Source organism: Oxyura jamaicensis, chromosome 3 (genome assembly GCF_011077185.1).
Source record: "Oxyura jamaicensis isolate SHBP4307 breed ruddy duck chromosome 3, BPBGC_Ojam_1.0, whole genome shotgun sequence".
Classification (NCBI taxonomy): domain Eukaryota; kingdom Metazoa; phylum Chordata; class Aves; order Anseriformes; family Anatidae; genus Oxyura; species Oxyura jamaicensis.
In genome coordinates, this window is record NC_048895.1 from 93,605,348 (window position 1) to 93,632,072 (window position 26,725).

Here is a 26,725-nt window from a genome sequence, read left to right on the forward strand (position 1 = left end):
CATCAGGTCATCTACTCCAGCCCCCACTTCCCCACTCCTATCCTGTTCTTTCTAAGCTTTTAATTAAGGACTTTTTGCTTGCCTCAAATAAATTTTGTGGGGGTTTTATTTGTTCATTTTTTTGTTTTGTTTCATTTCTCTTTAAGCTGCTATACTATACAAGGGATCTCAGCTATTTCCAGAAAGTAGAAAGCTCACCAATTTTTCAAATAATTCTTCTAGCAAAGGCGTCTGCAATCCACAGCTCAAATCAGCCTTGAGTAAATCCAAATAAGACTTCAGGCAAAGGCCTCTGGAATCCACAACTCAACCCAACCTTGAGAAAACACATTAGTTCTGGTTCAGTTATGTTTAAGGCACAGAGTGCAGTTTCTGTCCATGCTGGCAAACACCAGCTTACCCAATGTTAAACCCTTTTATCTACTGCTGGTGCAGACAATATGCACCCTAGATTCACAGCACCATCTTTTTGTTAATATTTTTTTTCAGCAAAAACTATGGAATCTCTTCTGTATAGTGCAACTCCATTCCTTGAGTCAAGATGACAAACAAGAGTAGTTTATGAGAATATGTTATGATTACTCTCAATTCCCTGGATTTCAGAAATGTATGATTACATCTAAGCATTTTTTCCAAAGCTCATCTATTTTGTTTTTAATCTTCTTTTATTGATGATGGATATTTATAAAGATTATTCCCTGTTGTTTCCTATTTGTGGACTGTTCCCTGTCTGTGGAAGATTATACCTCCATGTTTTCATTTTGTAATTCAAGCCTGATTTTATGCAACCACAAATGCTGACTCTCAGCCCTGCATTCAGAGATGTGAAGACTGTGACACACTGTTCCTGAAATGACTATGCACAGGATAAAAACACTCCCCTTTCATCAGCTTCAGATTTGCAGCTCTCAGTTTCTCTATTTCTTGTATTATAAAAGCCCAAATCACACAGTGCATAGTTCAACTTTTATGATTTGATCACTTTATATATCATAAAATCCATATCCCTCATTCTTTTATTATTCAACTTCATAAAACCAGACAGTGAAATCCTGACCTGATTGAACTTGGTGGGATTTTTGACATTGCCTTCAATAGAACTAAAATTTCACCTAAAATCTTTGCAGCCTTTGAATAAATTGAATTTGTTGGTGTTTTTGTTTTGTTTCATTTTGTTTTGTTTGGGTGGTGGGGAATTCAGAGACATGGAGTGATGATGTTTACATTTTCTTCGGATGTATCTCTTCCATTTGTAAGATGTATCAGTCAATAGGATCAGAGTGGATATCCAGACAAAGTAATCAGAATTTGACAGTGTGAGAGCATGTAGGATGAAATCTGCGTATTTGTTTTGTCAGTGCATGTAAAGACCTGGACTTAAGAGAGCATATCAAATCATTTGCCTTGCCAGTGATAAGCATAAATTAGTTACAAAGCCAGTGTTATTCTGGTCTCTATTAAACAAAAGCCAGGCCTGGTTAATCAAAGTTTTAAATGAAACAGAGGTGAAACAAAATGATCCAGAAATTTAATTTTATCTTGAAATTAATGCCATTTCCACTCCATATCCATTCTTTTTTGTCCCATTACTCATGGCTTACTTTCTTCCTTTCCAGTGAGTGTGGACACAAGGAATGGGAGCCTCGTTGATGCCGGGTTACTGTTAGAGATCATTCTAATATCCTTTTCAGTATCCTTTGCGCAAGTCTAACGGGAGCCAGCAGTGTCAGCTGCATGCTCAGCATATGAGCCTTTGCCAGTACATCCACGTTCTCGTGCCATGTTCTAAAACACCCTGCTGAACCATGCTAACAGAAGGATCATTACTGCATTGCCTTTTTGCTAATGAAGGTTTGCTGCTTGTCCAGTCCTATGACAGGTCCCCCTTTTCCACTCTTTTTTGCAATTTCCACCTTCACTTTGTAAGCCTGTCCTGGAACACTTGAAATATTCCTGAGCTTGGATAACAGTTGTTGATTTGACAAACAGGAGATGCATAAGGCATCAGAACTGACAATCAGTATGAGTACAGAGAAATTTCTGAGAGCATTTCTTCCCTCAGTTCCCCAAACACAGTCTGGGGTGTTACTTCTTGACTGAACTAGATTAAGCCATGAGAAGCATTCAGCATGAGGTAAGCAAGATGTCCACATCTCCCTGAGCTGAGCAGGTCAGACAATATTCCTTCATCTACTGTATTAAATAACATTTCTCTGTAGCTCTGCCATTCTTCCTACATCCTCACCCTGCTCTGCTCCATTCCACTCATGTAACTTTTGACAGTTATATTCAGATTTTAAACCACAGACTTATGTATGTAAAAGCATCTCACCAGCATTATTAAACTTGTATTCATACAATGCCTATGAAATATGAAGTTCCCCCTATGTTATATAAAGGAATGGAAGTTCACAGATATATATATATATATTTTAAAACAAACACACAAACAAACAAAAATGGCAACCAGGATAAAAGAAAATCTTTACAAAGCATCCTCCCATTGTACCTTGCAAAGTCCAGGAAGCCCTAAAGAGTCACCAGGGTCACTCGTCCTTGCTCAGACCTGGTGCCAATAAGACTCTCTGCTCTGCCTTCAAGAAGTGACAACAAGGAAAGAATGACTCCTGAAAATGTCCCTCTTCAAGCTTTCTGCAATCATGTAAAAGTATAAATGATCCTGTTTTACAGAAGACAAGTCATACACACAAGATTTCCAGTGTCTTTTGAAATTCACACAGCAAACTAATGACTACCATCCAGGTTTCTACACTCATCCACCTTTGGCAATGGGCTGTCAGATAATGAATCCTTTCATGCTATTAGTAACTGCTCAGATGCTAATATGAGAGACGTATCTTAAGACAGAAAATCAAGCAATTTTTTTAAATGCAATATAATCTCTCAGATTTCTTTGACATTAAAATGCCATTAAGGATGCAATAAAAATTGAAAACTGTTTATCAGAAAGATCTGTTAGGGTTCTTGTTTAGACAACTAGAATAAACTAGAATATCAATGTCATTATCAAATTTTCTCTTAACAAAAAAAAAAAAAAAAAAAAAAAAAGCTTTTGAATTATTCTTTAGATGTTTAGTATAGGATCCTAAACTGTGATATAAGCTTTCTATTCAGTGAATAGGAAAAGAAAGTTACCTCAAGACAGAAGATGGTCTGAATGAAAAAGAGCAACCAATAGCCAGAAAGGATTACTGAAGTTTTAGGTAAGTCTAATAACAAAGTTTTTTTTCCTGCATTCAAGTGTAAACTCATGCTAAAATAAGCCTCTCATGCCTGCAACTTCTTTTAAAAAAATAAAAAATCACAATAATAAAAAAGTAAAAAAGAGGGAGCAACTATAACTCCAACTCTAGACTGTATATACTTACAAATTTTGAAGGATGTAGGAAAATGATAATCTTCTACATACTAAAAAGGAAACACCACAATTTCCCGTTTCTTTTATCACCAGGCTTGTAGATGCTGGTTGCTTCTCTTGAAATTATTTCACTGGCCATTGACTTAAAAAGACACCATATAAGATATGTAAAAAAGTGGAAATAAGGACTGGGTTTTGGGACTGCTTGTTTCACATGTGGCTCTCCAAACTCTTAAGACAGAAAGTCATGACTTACTCTTAAAGCAAGGCCAACTTAATGCCTCACTTGGACGTGAATCACAGTCCTATCTATGCATGTGTTCAATGGGGGGGGGTAGAGGGGGGGTGGGACGGACGTGTCTGGTGGCAGCTCAGAGATTAATTATCTGATGGTCCATGGTGGAGAGCCCCTTCTCTACAGGTCTGGAGCAGGGAGAAGTGCAGGATCTGGGTACTTGGCCCCTGAGTCCTGCCAGCAGAGCTGATACTGCAAGTGACCAGAAACAGACCTCCAGGTGGCTAATTAGCATTCAGCAGTTTGGTTTGATCATCGAAGCAGAAGTATTTATTTTTGTAGGTGCCTTCAGTGTCCAGTAGCAACTTAAAAAAATGAAAAAAAAAAAAAAAACCACCATCAGTTTTGGAGTCTAACTCCAAATCAATCCAACTGAAATTCTGTTTTGGTCCCTTGTGTATATTACTGCTTGCTCCCTTTATTTACCTCCATTATTTCTCAGAAAAATCCTTGCTGTGCCTCTGCATTTTGGGAAGACACAGTATTAGCCACAGCTTGTAACTACTGTAAGGGCTTGTGTCAAAGCCCTGCAATTAGTTAAAGGTCTTTTTATTGATTTTAGTAAAATAAATTCAATTACTTATCCTTCAGTGATTTTTTAATCACAATTCAGCCTTTCCCCTAAAGGTTTCCCAATTAACATTGCTTGTAAAATTGAGATGCTGCCTTTACAGCATGCAACAAACCAATGCTTTTCCAATACCTACAGCACTGGAGCAAATTCTGTAACTGATATGTTTCCCTCCTTGTTAAGCTCAAGATTCAGACATTAACACTTTTCAGTACCTAACTTTTAGCTACCCGACTCTTCTGGTGTGGAAGTATGTTGGTATGTATGGCTTGGAAGTAGACATACTTCTTGTTGGGGTCCGTGGATGAAAAGAGGTGGTTTACAGTGAGCCTTGAGTCATTGAGCACCATATCCTTTGCTCAGGATGACAGCTGGACATCTTCACTCCTAACTGCAGATCCTGTCCTGGAGAGCTTTCTATCAAAAGTAGGTGGTAATGATACTAGGGAGAAGGAGCAGGAAAAAAGGAGCCTCAGTCCTTTCCCTAGGATATATTTCATATTAGCAGTGGATGAAAACCAGGAAATAGTAGCAACTACAGGAGCCTGACCCGTGTGCAAGGCTCACCCTTACTTATTAAAGAGCTCTAACCACTAGGTCACTGATTCATATTCCTACTTGATCTTCCTCTAAATCCCAAGTATGCCTTGAGTTAGGCTCTTAGAAGTCTAAGACATGCTTAGTAACATAATATATATCTGAGGGGCTCACAATGTTAGTTGTTTTGACCCATAGCCCAGTGGTGTTAATAGTTACTCAGAAACCACTCTAAGTGACTGCAGCAATTTGTTCTTTTGATGTATACCTACTAAGTATAGCCCTTATCTTTGACCTTGGCATCAATGAGGGCTCAACAGCTCCCAGAGGTTTTCCTGCTTACTAGATTGTTTTAAATTATCACTGCAATGATCTCTTTTTTTCAATAATGAAGTATATTTGCTTCATGCCATAATGTCCGTGGATATTTTACATTGTATTCATCAGTTACAACCAGCTCTTGTTAATTCTACTGTACATTCGAACCATTTATACATATTTTTTTTAGAGACCACAAAAATTTGTGTTCAACAATTTCATCACATCGAGACTCATAGCTTAGGTTTCTATTACCCACTCAAGATCATGGTCCCAGCGGCCTCCTTCTCCCATGTAAGTAGTGCACCAGTAGTTGAATGGTTGTAACTTGCACGGGACACATCACGGCTGCAGGATCTGAAATGGGAGATGATACACTTTTATCTCCCTTTCTTAAAGCATTATATAGAATACTACAATTTTTGTAACTGATGAAGTTTTTAATGTCAGGAAGATTCTGCTATTTGCAAACTATATGTAAGTGTGTAATATATATGTATGTGCATGTATATACATATATTTATATGTATATATAATATATAAATAATCTATTTGTAATATATTTGTTTATATTCTGCAGAAAGCAGATACCTCGCAGAGAAAATGTATTTTTCTTGGCTATATTCTGAGTTAAATCAGTTACTACATAAAAATGCTAATCAGACCTGCTGTGTATATTATACTCACATTTTGCAATAAGGAGTTGAATATGTCTAGACCACAGGTTCTGTTAAATTTTGTTTTCATTGTTTTGTCCTTAAAACCACATTTTACTTTCTTTGCTTTAATACAGTAATCTATAATGTTGTAACAAAGAAGCATTTATCATCCTTCCAATATGAAATTTTATTGTTTGTAATACTTAAAATTACAGATAATTCCTAAAGGTATTTCCCATAAGTTTAGAGACTAAGCCACCCTTCAGAAAACACAATTAAAATAAATTGTATCTGTTTATAGGTATTTTCTTTGGGGGAGTTTTAGCACAAATCAACTCAGTAACTCAGAAAGGCTTTTTGAAGTCTGAAAACAAAACAGGGTAATGATATTCTCTGTAAAGAGATGTTCTCTCATACAATGACATTATAACAGATAATAAAGGTCAATTTTTTTTTATTTTTTTATTTTTATTTTTTTTTAGTTGGAGGAGTGGGATTTGGGCTCTTTACTGCTAGATCCATGTGTCCCACACCCCACACTATCTTGTCTAAAGAAATAACCATGTTAATGGATCTGAATTCTTAGTTTCCTGATTAAAAAAAATAAAATAAAATAAAAATCTCCCCTAACAGGGACTATATAGTTTTTGAACAAATCATGTTACAACTTGATTTTTGATGTTACACATTTTTAGACATTTCCTTATCAATGCTAATCTAGTCAGTCTTCAATGCCTTTTCAGATAATTTTGAGAACATGCATTCAAATTCTTTCATGACTTGATCCTGCAACATTTAAAGCAAAAATTCAAGTTTGCAAAACCCCCGGAAGGAAGGAGCAAATTGTCAGGGGAGTTCTGTTTCATCAGAATGTCTTCTATCTGGCAGAGCAAAAAACCTCAGACTATATCCTATCTAGGTTTCCACGGAATGTGTCTTCCATTTTTCTGTCAAAACAAAACAAAAATATTGTGTTGCAGATGACACTTCAGCAGAGGTAAAAGCAGGCTCTGAATTTGAGGAAAAGGGAGACAATAATCTGGGTGAGACAATGATCTTCGGTCTATAGTCCAGCACAACAGCCACACTTGGTCAGAGCCATAAATGCATGGCTGCAGACCCACTGAAGAAATGAGACATGAGAATGAGACAGCAGGACATGGCTGGACAGCTTTATCCAGGAATTTGAAGGACAGTGACTTCAGTTCTGAATATGTTTCAAAAATTCATTTTGAATGTGGAGGCAGAAGGCAGTTTGCGAGACAGTAATCATAATATCAGGAAGTGTTTCATTCCCAGGGGAAGATAAAAACAGACCAAATAGATTAAGTCTAAAAGCTACTGAAATCAACATAACTTCAATTTTCAATGAAATGTTTAAGAGAAACAAACAAAAAATCTCTACTTACCACCTAGAAGATACCAAAAAGGTAAACAATAGACAGTATGGGTTTGAAAAAAGAAATTGTGTTGAACCAATTAAATTTCTGTGACATGACAAAAAATCTTGTAGTTTGCTGAAAGCATATATCTTCAGTTTAATAGAACTATTGACCTTGTGTTACATTAACTTGACTTCCACCAGAAGCACAACACAAAATGGATAGGTAATTGGAGAAAACAATTTTCAAGAGGTTAAAAATTAAAAGATTAATTAAATAGTATAGGAAAATTTTGTGTGTTCCATAGTCTTAAATATTTTTGTTAGGGACCTGAACAAAATATTATTTATTAAATGTGCAAGAGATACAATCTGGAAAGGGGCGGTAAGCTTACTGGAGGAGGACGATGAGAATGAAACATTATATTGTGTAATGGGAGAAACCATCAGAAAAAAGAATAACAAAGTCTTATGTCTCTATGCCCATAAGAAACAGAGACAGTCATATGTCCAAACTCGGTTAAACAGAAGTCAACCTCAAGTAATATGAATGCAAAACAGTATGAGGGTAATGGGTGTTTTACAAACTAGTCATAATTAAAGTTCTACCAAAAGCCCTCATACTGAAAGATAAAAAGATGAATTGTTTGAAGTGAATCACAGGAAGCAAGCATCCTGCTCTGCTCAGCACTGCTATGGCCTCACCAGGAGGTCATCTGTTTCCAGTAGTGAATGTTATACTTCAGAAAGATGAGCCCATAGGAATTATCAGAGATGCAGTAATTTTGGTCTATGAGGAAACATAAAAATGTGATTTGGTTGGTCAAGAGAAAAGTGTAGTGGTTTTACCGTGCTAGGCAGTTGAACACCACAACTTCTCTCTCACTCCCCCTCCTCAGATGAGGAGGGGAAGAAGTAAAGGAAAGAACAACTCACGGGTTGAGATAAGGATGATTTAATTAAAGGGAAAATATATATATATATATATTATTAAGGAAATATTATTATTAATTAAACAATTCAACTAAAGGGAAAAAAGGGAAAGGGGAAGAGGGAGGGGGAAAGGGAATAACTAAACAAAACAAGTAAAGGCTATGTGGAAGTGCAGAGGAAAGAAATTACTCTCTACTTCCCACAAATGAGCGATGCTTGACCACGTCCTTGAAGCAGGGCCTCAACGCACGTAGCCGGTGTTCGGGAGGAGGACAGACGTTTTCACAACGAGAGCCCCCTCCACCTCTTCTTCCTTTTTCCACTTTTTATTGCTGAGTGTGACATCATATGGTATGGAATATCCCTTTGGTTGGTTTAGGTCAGCTGCCCTGCTGATGTCTCTTTCTCACTTTTTTGCCCACCCCCTAGGAGGGTCAGAGAGAGTCCTGATGCTGTGCCAGCACTTCTCAGCAGCAGACACAACACCGGTGTGATACCACTGCTGTTCTAGCTACAAGTGCAGAGTGCAGCACTGTATGGGCTGCTGCAGGGAAAGTTAACATCCCAGCCAGACCCAGTACAAAAAGAAAGCTATGCGGGAACATGATGAAATCTTAAAAAGCTATTGGGGGGGGAGGGGGGGGAGGAAGGAAAAAAACTTTTCTCATTTCTACTGTGAATGAGCCAAGTAGTATTGGCTAGACTTGCAGCAACGCAGGTTTGCATTAGGCAGCCAGAAAAGCATCTAACGAGAAGGGCAGGTAAGTAGCTGAGGAAATTGCTGAGGGATTATGTGGAACCTCTTCCTCTGCAGGTTTTTCAGAACTCACTGGGGATCTGTCAGGAATGGTTTTACAGCTTTAAACTAGGGAGGGAAAAATGAGGTGGACTTTCTGATCCCTAACTTATTTTTCTGTGATTCTGAGCTAAACTATATTTAAAGAAAGGAGTGCACAGGTTAATACCAGTAGGGTACATTGTATAACTAGTGTCATTATAGGAGATACTCATTTCCGACATTGCTCTTCCACTAAGATTTGTTCACTTTACAAGTATGCTATTTATAGTTTCAAATCCAGCACTTATTCCTGGATCTCCAGCACACGTTCCCTGCAGCTCAGTTCTGAGTCTACTCAGACCAGCTTGTGGTTCTGAAAGCCTGATAGCATTCCTCCTGCAGTACAGCATAATGCTTGTACAGGGTAACCAATGAATCACACTGCCATTCAAAATGTTCTCAAAAAAAAAAAAAAAAAAAAAAAAAAAGACAACTTTTACTCAAATTAAATATCTTTGAGGTCTAAAGCAATATTGCTCTGTTCCTGTCAGTCCCATTATAGTTTGTTCCTGTGCTGGGCTAAGGCCATCAGTGATTCCCCAGCTTTGACATCATGTTTTGTTTTATTTACTGGAATTACATGTAGGCTGGAATGAACTTTAATGTCTGCTTGCCTAATGGATCATAAAGAAGCATGGTCACTCAGCTGGAAACATACTGTTTCCCTATCTTAATAGCACACAGACAACTACTGCTTTTGAATTCTGTGTTTTGTACCTCTAATGTATTTGTTCTGATGGCAATTTCATTACAGAAACTAAGAGCTTTGTGGTTTTTCTTTTATTTTCTTTCAAATTAAGAAGAATAATGTTCCACATTTGTTCAAAACCTTTAGACTATTATTCATTGACATAATTTGACTTGTGTACTTGTGTTTCATTCTACAGGAAATGGCATAATCCAAGCAAATGGAGTTTTCCTACTCACGTTTTATTTAAAAGAACAATGCAGCTTTAGTAGATTAAAAATAATAATAAAATAAAAAATGAAAAAAAAGTCTGTGTTGCTCTTAGCTACAGGAAGTGCATAATGGAAGATCGCTTAACTACCTTATATACTAGGTTTTTTATGTTCTTAATGGCCCTAGAAAATTGCCTAGTGCTGCATCTTGTCTCTGTCAGGAATTAGTACAGGTGGATTGGGAAGATGCATAAGAAACAGTACACAGAATCATCCCTCCCTAGTGTACTTTCTTCTCTTATTAATTTTATAAGTTATTATTATATTTAGAAAGGCATATTTTTAAAATTGTTTGTCAAACACAAAGGAAAATAAAGGAAAATACTTCCCTTAAAGGAAAATACTGTAATTGTTAATGTGTAGCATAAATAAATAAATAAATAAAATCACCTCCCTAAAAACACCTACTATCTTTTGCATTACTCATTACTGGAAAGGGTAGAAATACCACCTACATCAAAGCCATATCCTCCAATACAAAAATAGACACAGCAAAAGTTGCTTTTTGTTCATTAATAGTAACAGGAGTGTCCAAATCCTAGCCCTCATGGCCGAATCCTGAGCAGGGAGGCTGGGGAGGGCTGGGTCAGCACCCCAGCACTCCTCCAGCCTGCACAGGTCACTATGGGCCTGGGAGAAGGGCTGACAGGGGGGCTACCTTAGAATGATGGGGGAACTGGCAAGGAAGGTCTGCACCAGCAAACGCAAAGAGCAAAGAAAAGGACTGTTCTGAAAAAGGAATGAGCCTCCATCATGCCTACTTCTTCAGCCTCCTTCTCCTGGACCTTTTGCCCTATCCATGTTCTCATAACCCTCCTCCTCCTGTTAGCTTGAACTGCCACAGTCTGCACAGCATGCACCAGCCCACCTCCACCCTGCCCCAGGAACAGGGGCTGCTACTTGAAGGGAGGACAGAAATGCTGATGTCTCCCATTTAGTCCTGGAAGCTCTCAGCCAGCAAGTGGCACAGACCTGGTATGGTGCCCCAAGCGGCAGGGCCACTGTGACGGATTTTTCCCCATCATACAAATTTACCTTCCTCAGAGCAGAGAGCTTAGGCTGGAAGCACTGCAAGCACCTGAGGAAAGGTCACAGCAATTGTACTTCTACAGTCATACTGCCTGGAAATACACAATGTTGAGATTAAGACACTTTGACTTCACTTTTATTAAGTCAAGGTGGGCAGGGAAAAGGGTAGGCAGGGGGAGATTGGATGATTTCAACAGGATTAATCCCAGGTGTGAGTTCTGTTATAAAAGGAAGCTGAAAGTCCTAAGTGCCTGGACAAGGCCTAAGGACACAGGACTTCAATGGAGCAGGAGTTGGCACAAATTATAGTTGTCACCAAGGCTTACTGCCAGGTAGATGTAAGGAAGTTTTCATTTCTGCTCTGTCTCTATATGAACATTACTATTGCTTGTATTTAATTCTTGAAGCTATGTCCTTTTTGCTGCATTTACTGTAAACTGGCTTACAGGACAATGATTTTGAGACAGTTAAAAGTAGAAGGATGTCCCATTACATAGAAGTACTCTCTACAGCAGCCAAGGATGTGTGGGTTACTTTAGGAGTCTTCTATTCTTGAATGAGGCCGCAGCTGGTAATAGGCTATTAAGGGAAGCTAGGAACTCATTTTAGGAAACCAGGGTAGAAGTCAACAACAGGAGAACAGATTTTAAAAGAAGTAAAAACTATTTAAGAAAACACAAATAATGATAAAGCTCAAAAGCTCATGATGAGACCTGAATGTTTCCCTCCTAATCCCTAAATCACTTTAGGGGATCTACTAGAGACAGCATGCTCTCTCCTTTAACAATGCAACAGAATAATCTGTTTTCTACTGAAATTCTGTGTGATAGAACATGAGTGCTTTGTTCTTTCCTTTTAAAATAACGGACATGTTTCCATACCTTATGAAGATTAATTCATCAAGAACTCTAAATAACTTAAGATAGTCTGAGAGTTAAATAACTTATATTTGGTTGTTTGTTGTACCTTACTAGTGAGTATGGGGAAATACCCTAGGGATTATTGAATACTTACAGTCACCTTTATATCCAAAAATACCAGACATGAAATTCTCAAAAGTATATATTCCTCAAAAAATAATTATTGCTACCTATACCTCCTAGACACAACATTGCTATTACCGGAGACAGAATCCAATAGAGCTGTTGTCTTACCCAGTCCAGCTGTCTTTATGTTCTCATGTTTCTGAACTTGCAATTTATTTTCCTATTCAAGCATGTTAAAAGTTAAAGGACAGGTATCTTAATTAGTCAGTTGGTGGCTCTTGGCAATCCCTCACATCACTATTGAATTTCAAAAGTATGAATTGTTAGAGCTTGATGTAAGATAAAAATCAAGATTCAAATGTCTAGTACTAAAATATTTATTAAACAAGGAAAGTTTCTCTTTACTAAATGTCAGAGCTGTTGGACTTATACAGGCTACCATAATTTTTCTACTTTGTTCAGAGTAAGAATTACAAGAAACATCATGTTAATTGTCTAGCAACAGAATCATTCAGACCTATGTTGTACTCAACAGATAAACCAGAAGTGCTATTGTGAGCAAGGGTTAAAACCTGGGGTATATTTGTGCACTGTGAGGTAGAAAAATGACTATTTACTTCTATACATGAAAAACCAAAGCACGGAAAAATGCAGAAACTTCTGGGTGACACAGAGGTTAACTGAGTTTTTCAGGTTAATAGTCTAGTTATCAACCTGATATATATATATTATATTTATTTATAATATATTTATATATTATATTAATATATACCTATATATTTAGCTTTTACGTTGAAATGTAACTCAGCTTGCTATCTGAAGCCACCAGTCACAGGATAATTTTATTACAATGAAAGTGGAATGAAATTGCCAACTCTGTGACTGTTACATTTTTTTATAGGAATGTTTGAACTAGATATGATCATGGTGATTAAAAAAAGACCTTTTCTATTCCAGTAAGAAGTCTTCTACTAAGTACTTACAAGGTCTTCTAATATGCATATGTCATCCGCAATTGGTCTTGGGGTAGGGATGATGTGATACTACTTAAAATTGGGAAGCGCATTTCAAAAATACATATATATAAATATATTTATATTATATTTTATATATATATAATCAGTCTTATAGTATATAGAGGAAATGCCGATAACTGTTGATAGCAGCTAGCTTGAAATTGACACAGCACACTATGGTATTTTCTAACAAACATGCCAAGTTCTCTAACATTCAGAATCTTTACTGCATCTGGCTAAGGAATAAATAATTATATAAAAATGTGCACATCACTATTACATACAGAATGATATATATTTTTAAAATCTTGAATTTCACTGCCTGGAGAGTTACCAAGTATTTTATATACCTGAATTCGAGTGATGATGGAAGAGTTTCAGAATAATTTGATCATATTTAAAGGGATTGCAAAGCTCAGACAACTACAGAAGAGTGGTTCAAAGAATGTGGCTGGTACATAAACCAAAAGTCCTTGAAACTGACCAAAAAAAAAAAAAAAAAAAAAAAAACACTTAAAATAACAATTTTAATTTGTGATTTACTTAAACTCTTGATTCCTTGAAGTCTGACTTACAATTATTTAACTGTAGGATTTAGCAAGACACTTGTCTTAAAGAATGCAATGGGCTGCTTTTACTTTGAAACATGAAATTGATTTTAAAATCTTCATTAAAGCTAGATCAAGTGCAACCTACAGTCAAGCTAAATAAGGCCCAGCAAAATAGCGTCATTTCAAATGATGCACATCTAAATAAACTAATGAATGGGATTACTTCATTCTTTCAGTTCCATTCAGCTCAGAGTTACACCCAGCCTAGAGAAACTACTAATGAAATTTACTGTTCTTCTAAAAATAGAAATCCCAGCTAGAAAAAGAGCCTGTGTCTCTCTAGAGTCTGAAGTGAATGGAAATGCAGCTATAAGTAATTTTTTGAAAGGCTTCCCTGCATTACGATGTTTGCTGGTATTTGGTAAGCATATTTTAGCAATGTTGAAGAACTCCCTATGTGATAAGGAGCTTTATTTCCATGAGAACAGAAGGTTAAACCCCATGTACTGTTACCATTGTAACTGGACCTCTGTTCTGGTGGATCACCGGAGATTTGAGAGGGAAACTCATCTATAAAAGCTTGTGGCATCAGTACAAGAAACTGTATGTAAATTCATGCACAAAATTGTGTACCTGTACCTTTAAAGTACCTTTTAATTATATGGTTTCCAGTGATTTTTTTACGTTTATATCAAATGTTTCATACCAAAAGACAATTTGTAAAGTACAAAGTGAACAAAGAGTATGTGGTAGTGCTGGTAGATGCTGGTAGTATGACCTTATCAGTCAGAATCTCTCACATCCTTATTCCAGGCACTACTATGTGCCTTTTAGAAAGCAAAGACTAAGAGAAATGAAATATTGATTTTAGGTTCTAGCTAGACTCCATTAAGATGTTCTTTTAAGTCACATTGTGTCTGCATAGAGTGGAGTTTTATGAACATAAAATAGTTTTCTAATAGCCATAAGTGGGCTTTTCATAAGCACCCAGAAATAATTCACCCAACTTCCCTGTGCATCGACAGAGCGTGACTAGCTGCTTTCTTAAGCACTTTCAGAAGACCTTTCCCGCATGTCTGCTATTGAACATATCAGTGAGGAAAAAACTTTACTAGAGACAACCAGTTTGTTTCTGAATACATCAACAATAGAAATAACTTTGTGGGGGGGGGAAAGGCAATCAATACCTCACAGATGCTTTGTGTGTGCATTGAAAGCAGTTGGTTTGAGTAAAGAAAGAACTTCTGGCCAATATGACTGTCCTGGTTTCAGCTAGGATAGGGTTAATTTTCCTCCTAGTAGCTGGTAGGGTGCTATGTTTTGGATTAGGATGAGAACAGTGTTGATAACATGCTCATGTTTTAATTGTGCAGTGCTTACACTAAGCCAAGGACTTTCCAGCTCCTCATCCTGTCCTGCCAGTGGGCAGGCTGAAGGTGCAGCAGGAGTTGGGAGGGGACAGACCCAGGACAGCTGACCCAAACTGGCCAAAGGGGTATTCCATACCATCTGATGTCATGCTGAACAATATATATGGGTGGCTGGCCTGGATGGGTGGGGCGGCTGCTCGGGGATAGGCTGGGCATCAGTCAGTGGGTGGTGAGTATTTGTATTGTTCATCACTTGTTTTGTACACATTATTCTTAGTAGTACTACTATTATTTTCTTGTCTTAATAAACTGTCTTTATCTCAACCCACAGGCTTTACTTTCGTATTTCTCTCCCCATCCCAGAGAGGGAGGGGGGAGGGTAAAAGAACAGCTGTGTGGTGCTTAGCTGCCGGCTGGGTTAAACCACAACAGTGACATATAGTTTGGGATGCTCTGCCTCTAGATCTGCCAGCTCTGTCTACAGATGCACCCTCAAACTCCAAAAGGTGTTTCAAAACAACTGACTTGAAACTTAGATCGGTGCAAGAAAAAAAAAGGGGAGCCATCACTTACATCTCAAAGGGGCATTTCATCAAGGGCCATGTCATGCTGTCTTGATTCTTGAGCACACCAAGTGTTTCATCCTATTTTGCTTGGGTGAACGTCAGCCCTGGAAAACAAATTAATGGAAAGAAACTGCTGATTCCTTGCTACCTTTCTCTTCCTATGGTCCAAAGTTTTCCTAAATCTCTGGCTATTCTCTCTAATTGCCTAATCCTGGGAGGGGAGAGTAGGCAGTTCAGGCCAAGGGAGATATACTGATAACCAAAGCCAGGTAAGTAATGCTGTATGTGTATTTGACAGCTAAATTGTTATTAAAAACAATGATTGAATTGAAGCCCAGTCTCTTTAAAGAAGGATAAAAACACACATGGGTTGCAGTGGGACAGAATGTATTTGGAATGGGAGGATTTGTTGTAAAATAATTTAACATCCAACCTATCACAGTTTTCAGGCTTTTTCCATGGGGAAAAAAGTACTCTTTTACAATACTTTTAATTATTTTTTTTACTGCTGCCAGTGAGAAATAGATTTGATAATGGCCTTATGCAATGATCTTAAATTTCCTGCATACAAATAACCACTGATAAGCAAAACTGGAAGGTTAAGCAGCCACAAAATAAGATTTCTTCAGTGAAGAGTCAGGAACAGTCTTATTTTTCAACAGTTACAGTTTGGCTTTACACATGCCATACAGTTATAGTGGTACTATGTTTCCTTAGGAGATTCATCATAGTCAAAAATCACTAAATTCGTGTGGAACTTTGCTATATTTTGCTCTCCTGAAAAGGAAATATGAAGTTAAAGAAATCATTTTCACCCACACCATACCACCCCTCCTAACAAAGGCATTAACATTTCAGTCTCTACAAGCACTGAAGCACATGTTAACAGAGTTCTTCTGGAGATAGTTTTCATGTATGTAGATGCAGGCAATCCCACAGATTGTTACACTGAGTCCGGGGTTTGACCCCTCTAAATAAAGACAACTACCATTGCCCAGACTTGCACTGCACTAAGGCCATGTCTTCACATCATCCTGAATGTATTTACATGCAATGTAACCAAATCCCTTCAGACCGATATGAGCACTGAGCAAATAGGTTTCTTTATTTTAAGCATTTGAAGAAAGAGGGAGACTTTCAAAATAAATAAAAGAGAAAAACAATTATTTATCTTTTTCCCCAGGTCAACTAGATTTGCAACCAGTACATTAGTCTCACTGAAACCTGAGCAGAGAATAACCTTTGCGTACACTCAGCATGCTAAACTGTTCTTCTAGGTTTTCCCTTTTGAAAGGAAAGGAAGCTGTTGAATAAAATAAACCAGTGTAAATCTCTCTCATGAAGACACTACAAAAGTTCAAATCTTTATTTTCAAGAATATACATGAAGGAAGTATATACACTTTGTTTCTTTCTCCTTTCCTACCTGTTCTCCTCCTGTATGAGAAAGTGCATCACCACTGGAATTGAAGGATGTGATATTCTTGCTGTATTGTATTGATGGTAAATCCTTGGCCTCTGGGTACCCAATAGTTCATGTATAATATTTTTTATTTTTTAAAAATTATTACAGGAAGAAAATAATCATACAGTCTTAGCTTGTTTAGTCAGTGTTCTCAGCAAAGCAAATGCATCTCCTTTCTATTGATACCTTCACAACCTTTACCTGGGCAACATGCCTTAGTATCACAGAATGGTTTGGGTTGGAAGGGACATTATTGGTCATGTTGAACCTCATCAGGTTCCCACAGACCCACTTCTCCAGTCTGTCCAGGTCCCTTTGGATGGCCTCCCTTCCCTCCAGTGTGTTGACTGCACCACACAGCTTGGTGTCCACACAGCTGGGTGTCATCGGCAAACCTGTTGAGGGTGCACTCAACTTCACTGTTCATGTCACTGACAAAGATGTTAAACAGTGCTGGTCCTAATACTGACCCCTGAGGAACACCACTTGTTACTGATCTCCACATGGATGTTGTAGCTACTGACTCTTTGATTGCAGGCACACAGCCAATTCCTTACTCACCAAGTGGTCCATCTGTCAAATCTGTCTCTCCAATTTAGAGGCAAGGATATCATGGGAGCCAGTGTCAAATGCTTTGCACGAGTCCAAGTAGGTGATGGCAGTTGCTCTTCCCCTATCCACCAATGCCATAAAATGGTCGGTTTCCTGAGATTTATCCAGCTCTGAACATCCCTGCTGCCTGAATTATCTGTCAATTGAATTTAGCTCTCCTTTAGGACAATTCTAGCCCCATGTCAGTGCCTTGGACAAAATGTTCTCTCTGTATTTACCCCGACACACAGATCTGTGTATCCACAGATGCACACAGGTTCTGTAGTTCCTTTCATGCTGTTGAGCATGATCCCTGTTTGTCCTCTGCAGCACACACAGCCCAATAGCCTTTAGCTCTCCTAGGAGATGTGTGTAGGTATGTGAAGACTCAGGGTATCTCATGTAGAGTGAGTTCTCAGTAGCCTTAAGAATTGCACATGCAGTAGCCTATCTTGGGTCATCAGTCTGAACTATCCCAGCATCTTGTTTACCCAACATCAGCACAACAATAGGTCAAGATTTCAGACTTGAACCACAGGTATTGCTTAGCATCTTTAATGAAGTGTAACCAGTTTCTCAGGATTTTATCTTTTGATGACTAATCATTAACGACTCCCTTAGGGTAAGTCCCTGGTGGAAAAAATAACAAAAAATAATCCCCCCCAGCTTTTTTTTTTTTTTTTTTTTTTTGAAGTTATATGGAGTCAGCAGATTACCACAGCAAAGAGTGAGCATGAATAACCATGCACAGAGGGAAGCTGGCTGAAAGGAGAATACAATAGCATCAGAAATTATAGGTGATATCAAAACTTCTGTTATGCCCATTTACATTCTTCCCCTCGCTGCAATTGTCACTTCAGCGGTCTGCCCACTGAGAAAATTCAGTACACAGGAACTAGGTTATTTTTCTTGTTCTCCTGCTCTGCTAAAGTAAATTCTTGTAGCCTCTCTGAAATACCATGGAAATGTTTAGGAGCACAATATTCGAAGCATACACAGATGGCTTGCCTTCAACCATACTTAAATATCACCTTTACTGTCAAAAACATGAGCATATAACTAAATGAGGGTAATACACAAATACAAACACATTAAGAGGCAACACCCCATGAGGAAGCAGAGAAGCATCAGAAGAGTGAATGAAAAATCCACATTAAAAATAGCCAATTAGTGAAATGCCATCTGTTCATACAAACTTCACTCAAAACGATGAAGTTTTCCAGTGTAATTGAACAGTTAATTCTTCAGAGTTTAGACAAATGAGTGATTTGTTGTAATCAGTTTTTTTTTTCTCTTTCTCTCTCTCTCTTTTTTTTAAAAAACTTGTTGAATCATTACACAATTATTTACTTGAGAATGCCATGAGGGCAGCCTCCCCCTTGGTGCTCTAACATTTCTGTATGTAACACTGTTGCACCGTTGTATGCATCTTGGCAGGGTCTACTGACTGGACATCAAAAGTGGATTTAAAAAAAAATAAAAATAAAAAAATCCTGCTGCCCAGCTTCCCCGTGACTGTGTTAATTTCATGTCAGGGTCCATTTTGGTTTAGGACTACAACCAATGAAGAAGTCAAAGTGAAATTGGGGTGAGTTCCAAAACAGGTTGGGTGCAGAAAAACCCAGCTTCTCATAGAAAAATACTCTTGCTTTGGACTTTCTCAAAGCTTGGCCCAGACTTGCTGAAAAGTTTGGACCATCAGCCAAGTCCTTCACACTATGATAGCACACTAAGACTAAATATTTGAATTTTACAAATAATTTCTATAATTTATTTTATTTGATAAAACTTATTGTGCTGTGTATAGTGATTTGATAAATGTAATGCACAGAATTGGTATTTTTACACTGTTTATCCTATGAAGAAAAAAAAAAAAAGAGGGGGGGAGATGGTCTTCAGAATTTTGCAATGGAAACAGTTATGCATAGATTCTGTAAGCAGTTCAAATTCCTGTGTTCATGTGGCTGTCACAATCGGCACATCTGAGTGAAACTTCTGAATAACCCTGAAGTGTCTTGTACACAGCCTGAGGCTCCCCATGGCTTTAAGTGGCTGCAGAAAACTTAAAAAGCACTGGGGATTTCAGTAGCGAGCAGTCTGACCTGCTGCTTCAGGCCTTCTTCTCTGCTGTGTTCACCAGGAATAGCTTTGCATGGTGCTGCTTCGTGATCAAGATTTCCAGACATAGCTATAAAGTATTACAGATGAAGTAATAACTATAACTGATGTAAGTAATACTGTATGCATATTTGACAGCTTCATTGCTATAAAGAAAAGTGAAAATTGATTCCTTTCATTGCATTCATTTTGCCTTTAATATGCCCTAGCAGCAAGTGACTGCTCTACAAAGCAGAGGTTCACTCTACGCAGTCTTCACTCACTGAACTCTTCCAAACTTCTTGGCTCTAGGTGAAGGCTGAACAACACATGGTACTGGGAATAAATGACCAATAAAATTCCAGAAGCTGGGAGTCCCCAGATTGAATTGGTCTGGAAATAAACATGGTAACTGGATAAGGGCATATGTTGGCTGAAGGGACATAAGTCTTTCAGAATAAAGTAATGTTGCACAAAATTTGTTCTTAACTCAGGCAAAGAGGATTCAGACTCCATCTTGCTGAAGGTTTAATCCTTGCAGAGGCCACTGGGGAATTGGTGCAAAGAGGTAAGCAAGTTGTTCGTGTAGGAAATGATTACCAAGTGCTAGGTGAAGCATTAATTGCTGAGGAGCAAGCTCCTGTCGCACCACTAGTCAAACATTAAGCTAAAGACAATTGAAAGCAGATCTCCTTCTGTCTCTGGATCCTGGGAGGGTAGCTCATTGTTTCTCTCCATCTAGCAACTTGTCTTGACCCAGCAACTATGGGGAAACAGTTCCCTTTTCATTTTTTTTTTAGGGCTTGTCTAATAACTGCTCCAGCTGCAAGTGCCTTATGTCTCATAGCTTTCCCTTTCTGATTGCTTTAGGCTGCATTCCCAAAAAACAAAGTCTTTGTTGTACTAAGCTATACATAAAGCTGTGCAGGTTTGAGTCTCAGTGCTGGCTGCCAGACTGAAGGAAACTCAAGGAAAACTCTTCTAGAGGGCCTTCACCCCAGACATGCAGAACAAAGCAGCCACCTTAAAACCCTTCTTTTCTACCTAACTACAGCCTCTTAAGGGAGAATTACAGGCAGTAACACACACTAAACAGCAGATAGAGAAGCTCTTAGTAAAACCCAAACCATGTATTGCATCCCCCAGCTAGAGGCAGGGTAGAAACTACAGGTGCACTGGCACAGGCATTCAGGAGGAATTCAGGAGGTTGTCCATGTTCTCTCCTTCTCCCATAACAATTGAAGTGTCTAAATGCCACACTGGCAAAACCTTTCCCTCTGCTCCAACCACATTTTGCAGCCTTGCTGCCTTTAGTATTTGTTCTCAAGCAACAGTGCTCATTAGGTGTGATGTTCAAGTGCTTCAACTTTCTTAATTAATTTAATCAGGAGTATGTACATTGCCTAGTTCAATGATATTGTGTGGCTTTGTAAAAAGCATTTTCATCACACTCAGGATTCTGAAACATCACACAAAATTGTATTGAATATTGTGGCAGGTGCCATCAATTTGTAGACTTCCTAATGATAATGAGCAAATTCCAGAGCTGGGAAAACCCAGTCTTGCCAAGTTGTGTGTATTGATTGTTAGTGATGTAGGAAAGGATGTTTTTATGTCTCTCAGGCTCTCTGCCTGGAGCCACAGGTAGAAGTAGCTCCCTGAGACTCAGGTGCCTGTATGTGACTCAGATTGCACAACAGAGCAGTTGCCTTCAGGAATTCAGTGTTTTCCAGGCACTCATATATGCAAACAAAATGATATGGAACAAACACAGGGCACCCATATGCAAACAAAAGGATACAAACCCACAGAATATAGCCAGGCTTGATAGTGCTTCCATAGTACAGTAAGCCATTTTTCAGGGTGGGATTTATTATCATTTATCAGATGGTCAATGTTTCTATCACAGTAGGATAGGAGAAAAGGTAACAGTAACATAAGAATAGCAGGGTTCCTTTGTTAACTTGTTATCCATTTTAATTTTTAAGTAAATTTGCATTTAAAAACATTTGAAAGGGTAATAGCCTTGTTCAACTATTAGATACTGTCAGTAACATTTAGGATCTGATTGCTGGAAAGACAAAAAGGAATAGTAATATAAACTGAAAAAGAAGCCTGTTCTGCTCAGTTAGTACTGGAAAGATTCAAACTCTCATGAAGCCTACAGGTATTTCTGTTCAGAATTTTATTTGAAACATTTTCTAAATATACAGGAATTTAGACAAGGAACTTTACATTAGTTATGAATACTGTCAGGTCCCAGGTGCCAAGACATATGCTTTTCTAGCTATTTCTATACTCAGTTTTAAAATTTACACAGACTGACAGCAAATCAAGACTTCATATAACATTTTGTTAACAAGAAATTCTGTAATGCATAATCTGGATGTCTGAGTCAGGACTTTTTTTTCTTTCCATAACAATGTTACCTTCCAGTACTTATGGAAAAGGTAAGTTAACACCATGTCACAGAAGGATGTTCCTGCATTGCCTTCCCTTCCTGCTACCACCCTTTTTTGTGATTCCTGCAAAGCATTAGTAATGCTAGTGACTTAAAGCCAACGCATTCTTTGTTGAGTTAACCTGAACCACATATTTTCTCTATTGATATAGAAAAAAGGTCCAGACTAGATGGTACTTTTAGTCTAAGATAGCAAGCACAGCAGAACATTAGTGAGGGAGAGGTAAAAAGAAAGAGAGAAATTAGAAAGGTGGCATCTTAATGAAGAGCAAGTTTCTTCATACTCCCACCAGATACTGAACTAGAGCTCAAAGCCTTTTTGACATTTAAAATCTGTCTCCAGATAGTTTTCATGAGAGTCTCTGGCCCCAGTGTCTCTTGATCAGTGTGAGTGAGAAGACCTGCACAGACAGGAGACTCTTTGCTTGTACTTTGAACAACAGCAGAGAAGCTGCTGCAACATCAAGGTGGTTTTCAAAGTGCGAAGTGGTTTTTTCCACATAAACTTTTGGATGCCTGTTAAATTCCAGATACTGTAGCAAACTGAAAACAGCTTTATGATACTGAGAAAGCATGAAGAAGGTGCTGAGCACATGAACTCCTCAGAGTACCAAAGGTAAATCACAGAAGATGGGTAAAATGATATCACTGCTAAAAATTAAATTGCTTTGACATGGTGAGATTCTTTTTGCTTCCTTATAGTGTTTTGTTCAAGTTAATATGACCATTTGAGCAGATAAAGATCTAGAAGACTAATTCTGAGCTTTCTTACTACTGAAGATGCTTAACATGACTGCTCAGATCCAGGACAGGTCTTGCAAGCAAATCAAGAGTAACAACAGTCACTGTAAGAGCTATAGGAGTGCAAAACAGCTTGGACTTGAATAAAATAAAACCTGCAAAGGACTGTTTTTTTGTTTTTGTTTTTGTTTTGTTGTTTGTTTTGTTTTTTTTTTTTAATATTGTTCACTTCAGAGCTAAGTCCTACTCTTTTGAAATCTTGAAGCTTATAGAATCAATATACATCAAGGGTGTAGGAAGTGGCCTTGTAGATGACTCAGAGCATTTTCCTCAGAAGTACTTGATTAGCTCACCAAAACTAGAAAGGCTACTTCTTCTCTCAGAGTGTTTAGCTCTTTTAAAATTGCTTTTGTTATATTTAACTATTAATTTCAAGTGATTAAGGTTTTTGTGTCTAAATTCATTGTATGACACTAGAGGCCACAGAGGAGCTTGATCTGCAGCAGTATGATACAACATTTTAATAACAGGTCTTCCAGTAATGATCCAACATAAATTGTGCCTGAGTTTAGTTTAAGTAACATTATTTTAGTGGCAAGGACATCTCTTGCATATGAACTGTTCTTGAAGGAAAAGATATTACTCCTTTGCTGATGATACTAGAAATCAAGTTCTTCATTTTCTAGAAATGAAGGAATGAGGAAGGAACAGTCTATTAAAGATACTGAAAGTGTCACTGAAAATTCGTTTACTCTAATTTCATGGCAGTTTTTTCTCCCATATATTAACATGCCAACATTGATTCTTTTGCAGATAATTTTATGACCAATGATTCCAATGGGAAATTGGCCTTTGGATTAATTGAAACTAAAAGGGAGAGAGAGTAGCTCACTTCTTCTTATACTGGTAGTGGTAATATCTATATTTTAATAAATAAATAAGCCAAATGGTCCTCAAGTCTATGAAGAACTATAGCCATGCTGATGGGAGGGTATGCATTCCAGTAGGCTGCTTCTTCAGACAGAAGCAGCTAAGGGAGAGTTAGGAATGAAAGGGCCTCTGGGTCTCTCATCAGCACTAAGGAACTACTGGTAGACATCCTGTTGGCCAACACTGAGAGCTGTGTCTAGACTACAGAGATGACAGACAAACAACAGAATGTCTTTTCTGACACTCTTTGTTGGGCAATAGAAACAGGTTTTGGAGAATGATAAGAAACCAGTCATATGCATGTTCCCAGGTTGGAAAGCAAGCGGCTCAGGAATGAAACTTGACTAGATTTTGTTGAGGGAAAATTACGTTTTCTTCATCTCTTCTTTTTCATTCAATTAAACTATTACAATGTACATCTTTAGTGTGGTTGTGGGAATGGGAATATACTGTTTCATCACAAGCTATTTTTATATTACTATAAATACATCAACTTTATGGAATCTACTAGTAAAACATTACTTTTCTGGAAGAGAAAATAATACATACATACAATTAATGTAAACTAGGATAAGAAACATTTGTTCTCTAACAGGATGAGAATTCTAGTGATATTTATTTATTTATTTATTTATTAGTTTTTTTTTTTTGTATTTTATTTTTATTTTTATTTTTTAATCTAACATGACCATGAGCTGCCCAAGGCAATTCTATGTGGAAGAGCACATAATATTTCTAAAAGGATTTGTGACCACAGTATGTAACATAAAGAGATTAATACTAACAATGTAGCTGAATTTTTCAAGCACCATTGAATCAGCCATTATTAATATAACAATATCATGGTGAGATGTAAATAACAGGCAAGGGAGCTTCCTGCTCTGTGAGACACCAAGGTTTTCAGTAGTCTTGGAGACAGTTCATTATTTGTATAGAAGAGGCTTTGTGCAAGGTGAGATTGTAAAAGTGGTATGATAGGTGCAGTGTGTTCAAGTCAGGAAGCCCTAACAACCCATAACAGAAAGAAAGATAATTTACAGAGAAGAAATGTTTATTTCAATAGAAAGACTATATGCAACAATGAAAAGAACAGATACATAAAGCAGCATATAGTATAATACTTTAGGATAGAAGACTATGGCTAACCCAAAGTAGTTAAAATCAGCTTCTCAATATCACACTCATTTTGTCCACGTAGAATTCTAAAATAACCATTTTCTCCCCAAGATTTTCCCCAGGAATTTGCAGCAATCTAAGAAAAAGAAGAGGAAAAATATATGTTTTTCATTATTATAAGGTGGTATTTAAGAGGTATAAAGGTATAAAATGTAAAATTAATCTTCTATAGTAGTTTTTTTTACAGAAACAGAGTTTCTCTGATTCAGCAAGAATGCATTTCTAATTGTTTATCTTGATAAAAAATTTAGTTCCAAAGTCAAGGTTAGTAATAATGGACTACTATTTCTACTAGGTAGTTTGAAATATTGAAGCAGATATCATTAGATGATCCAAACATTGCCTGAAGGAAACGGTCACTTAAACAACAGTGGTCAAAATTCCAATTACAAATAATATGTTAAAGAGAGACCCTAGATATGAAAAAGCTGACTTTTAATAAATTAGGTTTCATTCAGGTAGCTATTGATATTTTGAGAAATTTAGTTTCTAATTAAGTCAGTAGGAGTTTTGCCCTAGATGTCAGTAAAACCAACTACTATAAATCCTGCCATCAGCTAAGTAAACTATAAATTACCTTCTGAACACAGAAATGAGCTATTAATCATAACTGAAGTGATAAAATCTGACTTACTCTAAATCATTGAAAACCTATGTTTAATTTTTTACTCATAGCTGGAAGGCATTGTCAATGCTGTTTAAATAGATAGCTTGTCTTTTCAAAATGGTTTAATGATTAATGCTGATATATATTATTGACTGTCATTTTCAGGAATCAAAATGAAGAGAGTCTTCATGGGAAACCTGAATAAGATTTGAGACAGAAAAGATGGTGTGGGAAAAAACACAGATGTAGGTGTAGGGAAATCAGACAAAACAGGCTTTGAAATTGAGACAAGTGACGCTATAGTTCAAGGGCCAGCAGGATAAAAGTTTGCCAGAAAGCAATAGAATTATACAGGAGACTTAAAGGTGAAGGGAAAAGTAGAGTCTGAGAGAGAGAATGAAAGAAAAGTTGTTTTTTGATAATCTGTACTGTAGAAATTTTGTCTTCTGCCTCAAAACAGAATGCTAAGGATTCACTTACCCAGAATTTCTGTTTCTGTCCATTTTTGTCAGGGAATGAACCCCACCTGTTACAAGACATGTACAAGTGAGACCTTTAATGCATTTGTTCACATTTTGTGACTTCAAACAATCAAATGCAAGGGTAATGCTTATGTTAGTTAGTTGTCCTAATACCAGGAACAGAAAACAGCATGACTAATAGATGTCTCCATGTTTAAACAACGAACTCTAATGATGATGAAAATCGTCCTGCTAGCCACAAGCCAAATTGCCATCAGGGACTAGAAAACTTCTGAGTGTATCTTTAGTTTCTCATTGCAACTACCTAATGTTTTCACTGACAGAATCCCTCCTCTGGAGAGCTTGCCAGATGAACTAACTGAACTGTGTAGGAGTATTTAAATTAATATGAACACAATTCTTCAATTCGGCTGAAGATCCCTAGGAACATATTTGTTAAAGGTTTCATCCAACACCTTTATGAATACCACTTGTGAGCTGGGACTAAAAGTGTTCCCAGCTGCTTTCAGCAAAAAATTGAATTGCTGACATCTTAATTTGATTTACTGCACAGTGAGATGAATGACCTGTTAACCTGATGTTTTCTTTGACATCTTTCAGGACATGCTAAGTGTTGTGGCAACATCCATGAAGCCATGCAGAGTCTTGTCCCCTCCTCTGAGTAATAGGCCTTTCATAATTGTGTAGTTGTAGCTGAATTGCTCTGTACTATGAGCTGTTAAACCTTGTTTTGTGTGTATATACACTGCAGCAGAAGGTCCAAGGCCATTATCTGGGTGTCGTCTGA

General features: G+C 37.5%; 1 protein-coding gene across 2 annotated transcripts in view; it reads right to left on the reverse strand.

Moving 5' to 3' along the window:
• Positions 1–6,284: 6,284 nt before the first annotated feature.
• The window catches only part of TINAG (tubulointerstitial nephritis antigen), a 67,137-nt gene continuing 46,696 nt past the window's right edge, over positions 6,285–26,725 (reverse strand). The window contains exons 10-11 of one of the 2 annotated variants that reach the window (XM_035319926.1): positions 25,937–25,982; positions 6,285–6,706 (exon numbers count right to left, since the gene is read on the reverse strand). In XM_035319926.1, coding sequence (XP_035175817.1) covers positions 6,671–6,706; positions 25,937–25,982 — 82 coding nt within the window. In that variant the 3' untranslated portion in view covers positions 6,285–6,670. Of the gene's footprint in view, positions 6,707–24,706; positions 24,926–25,936; positions 25,983–26,725 lie in introns of those variants that run through there. The other variant, XM_035319925.1, reaches the window with a different exon arrangement.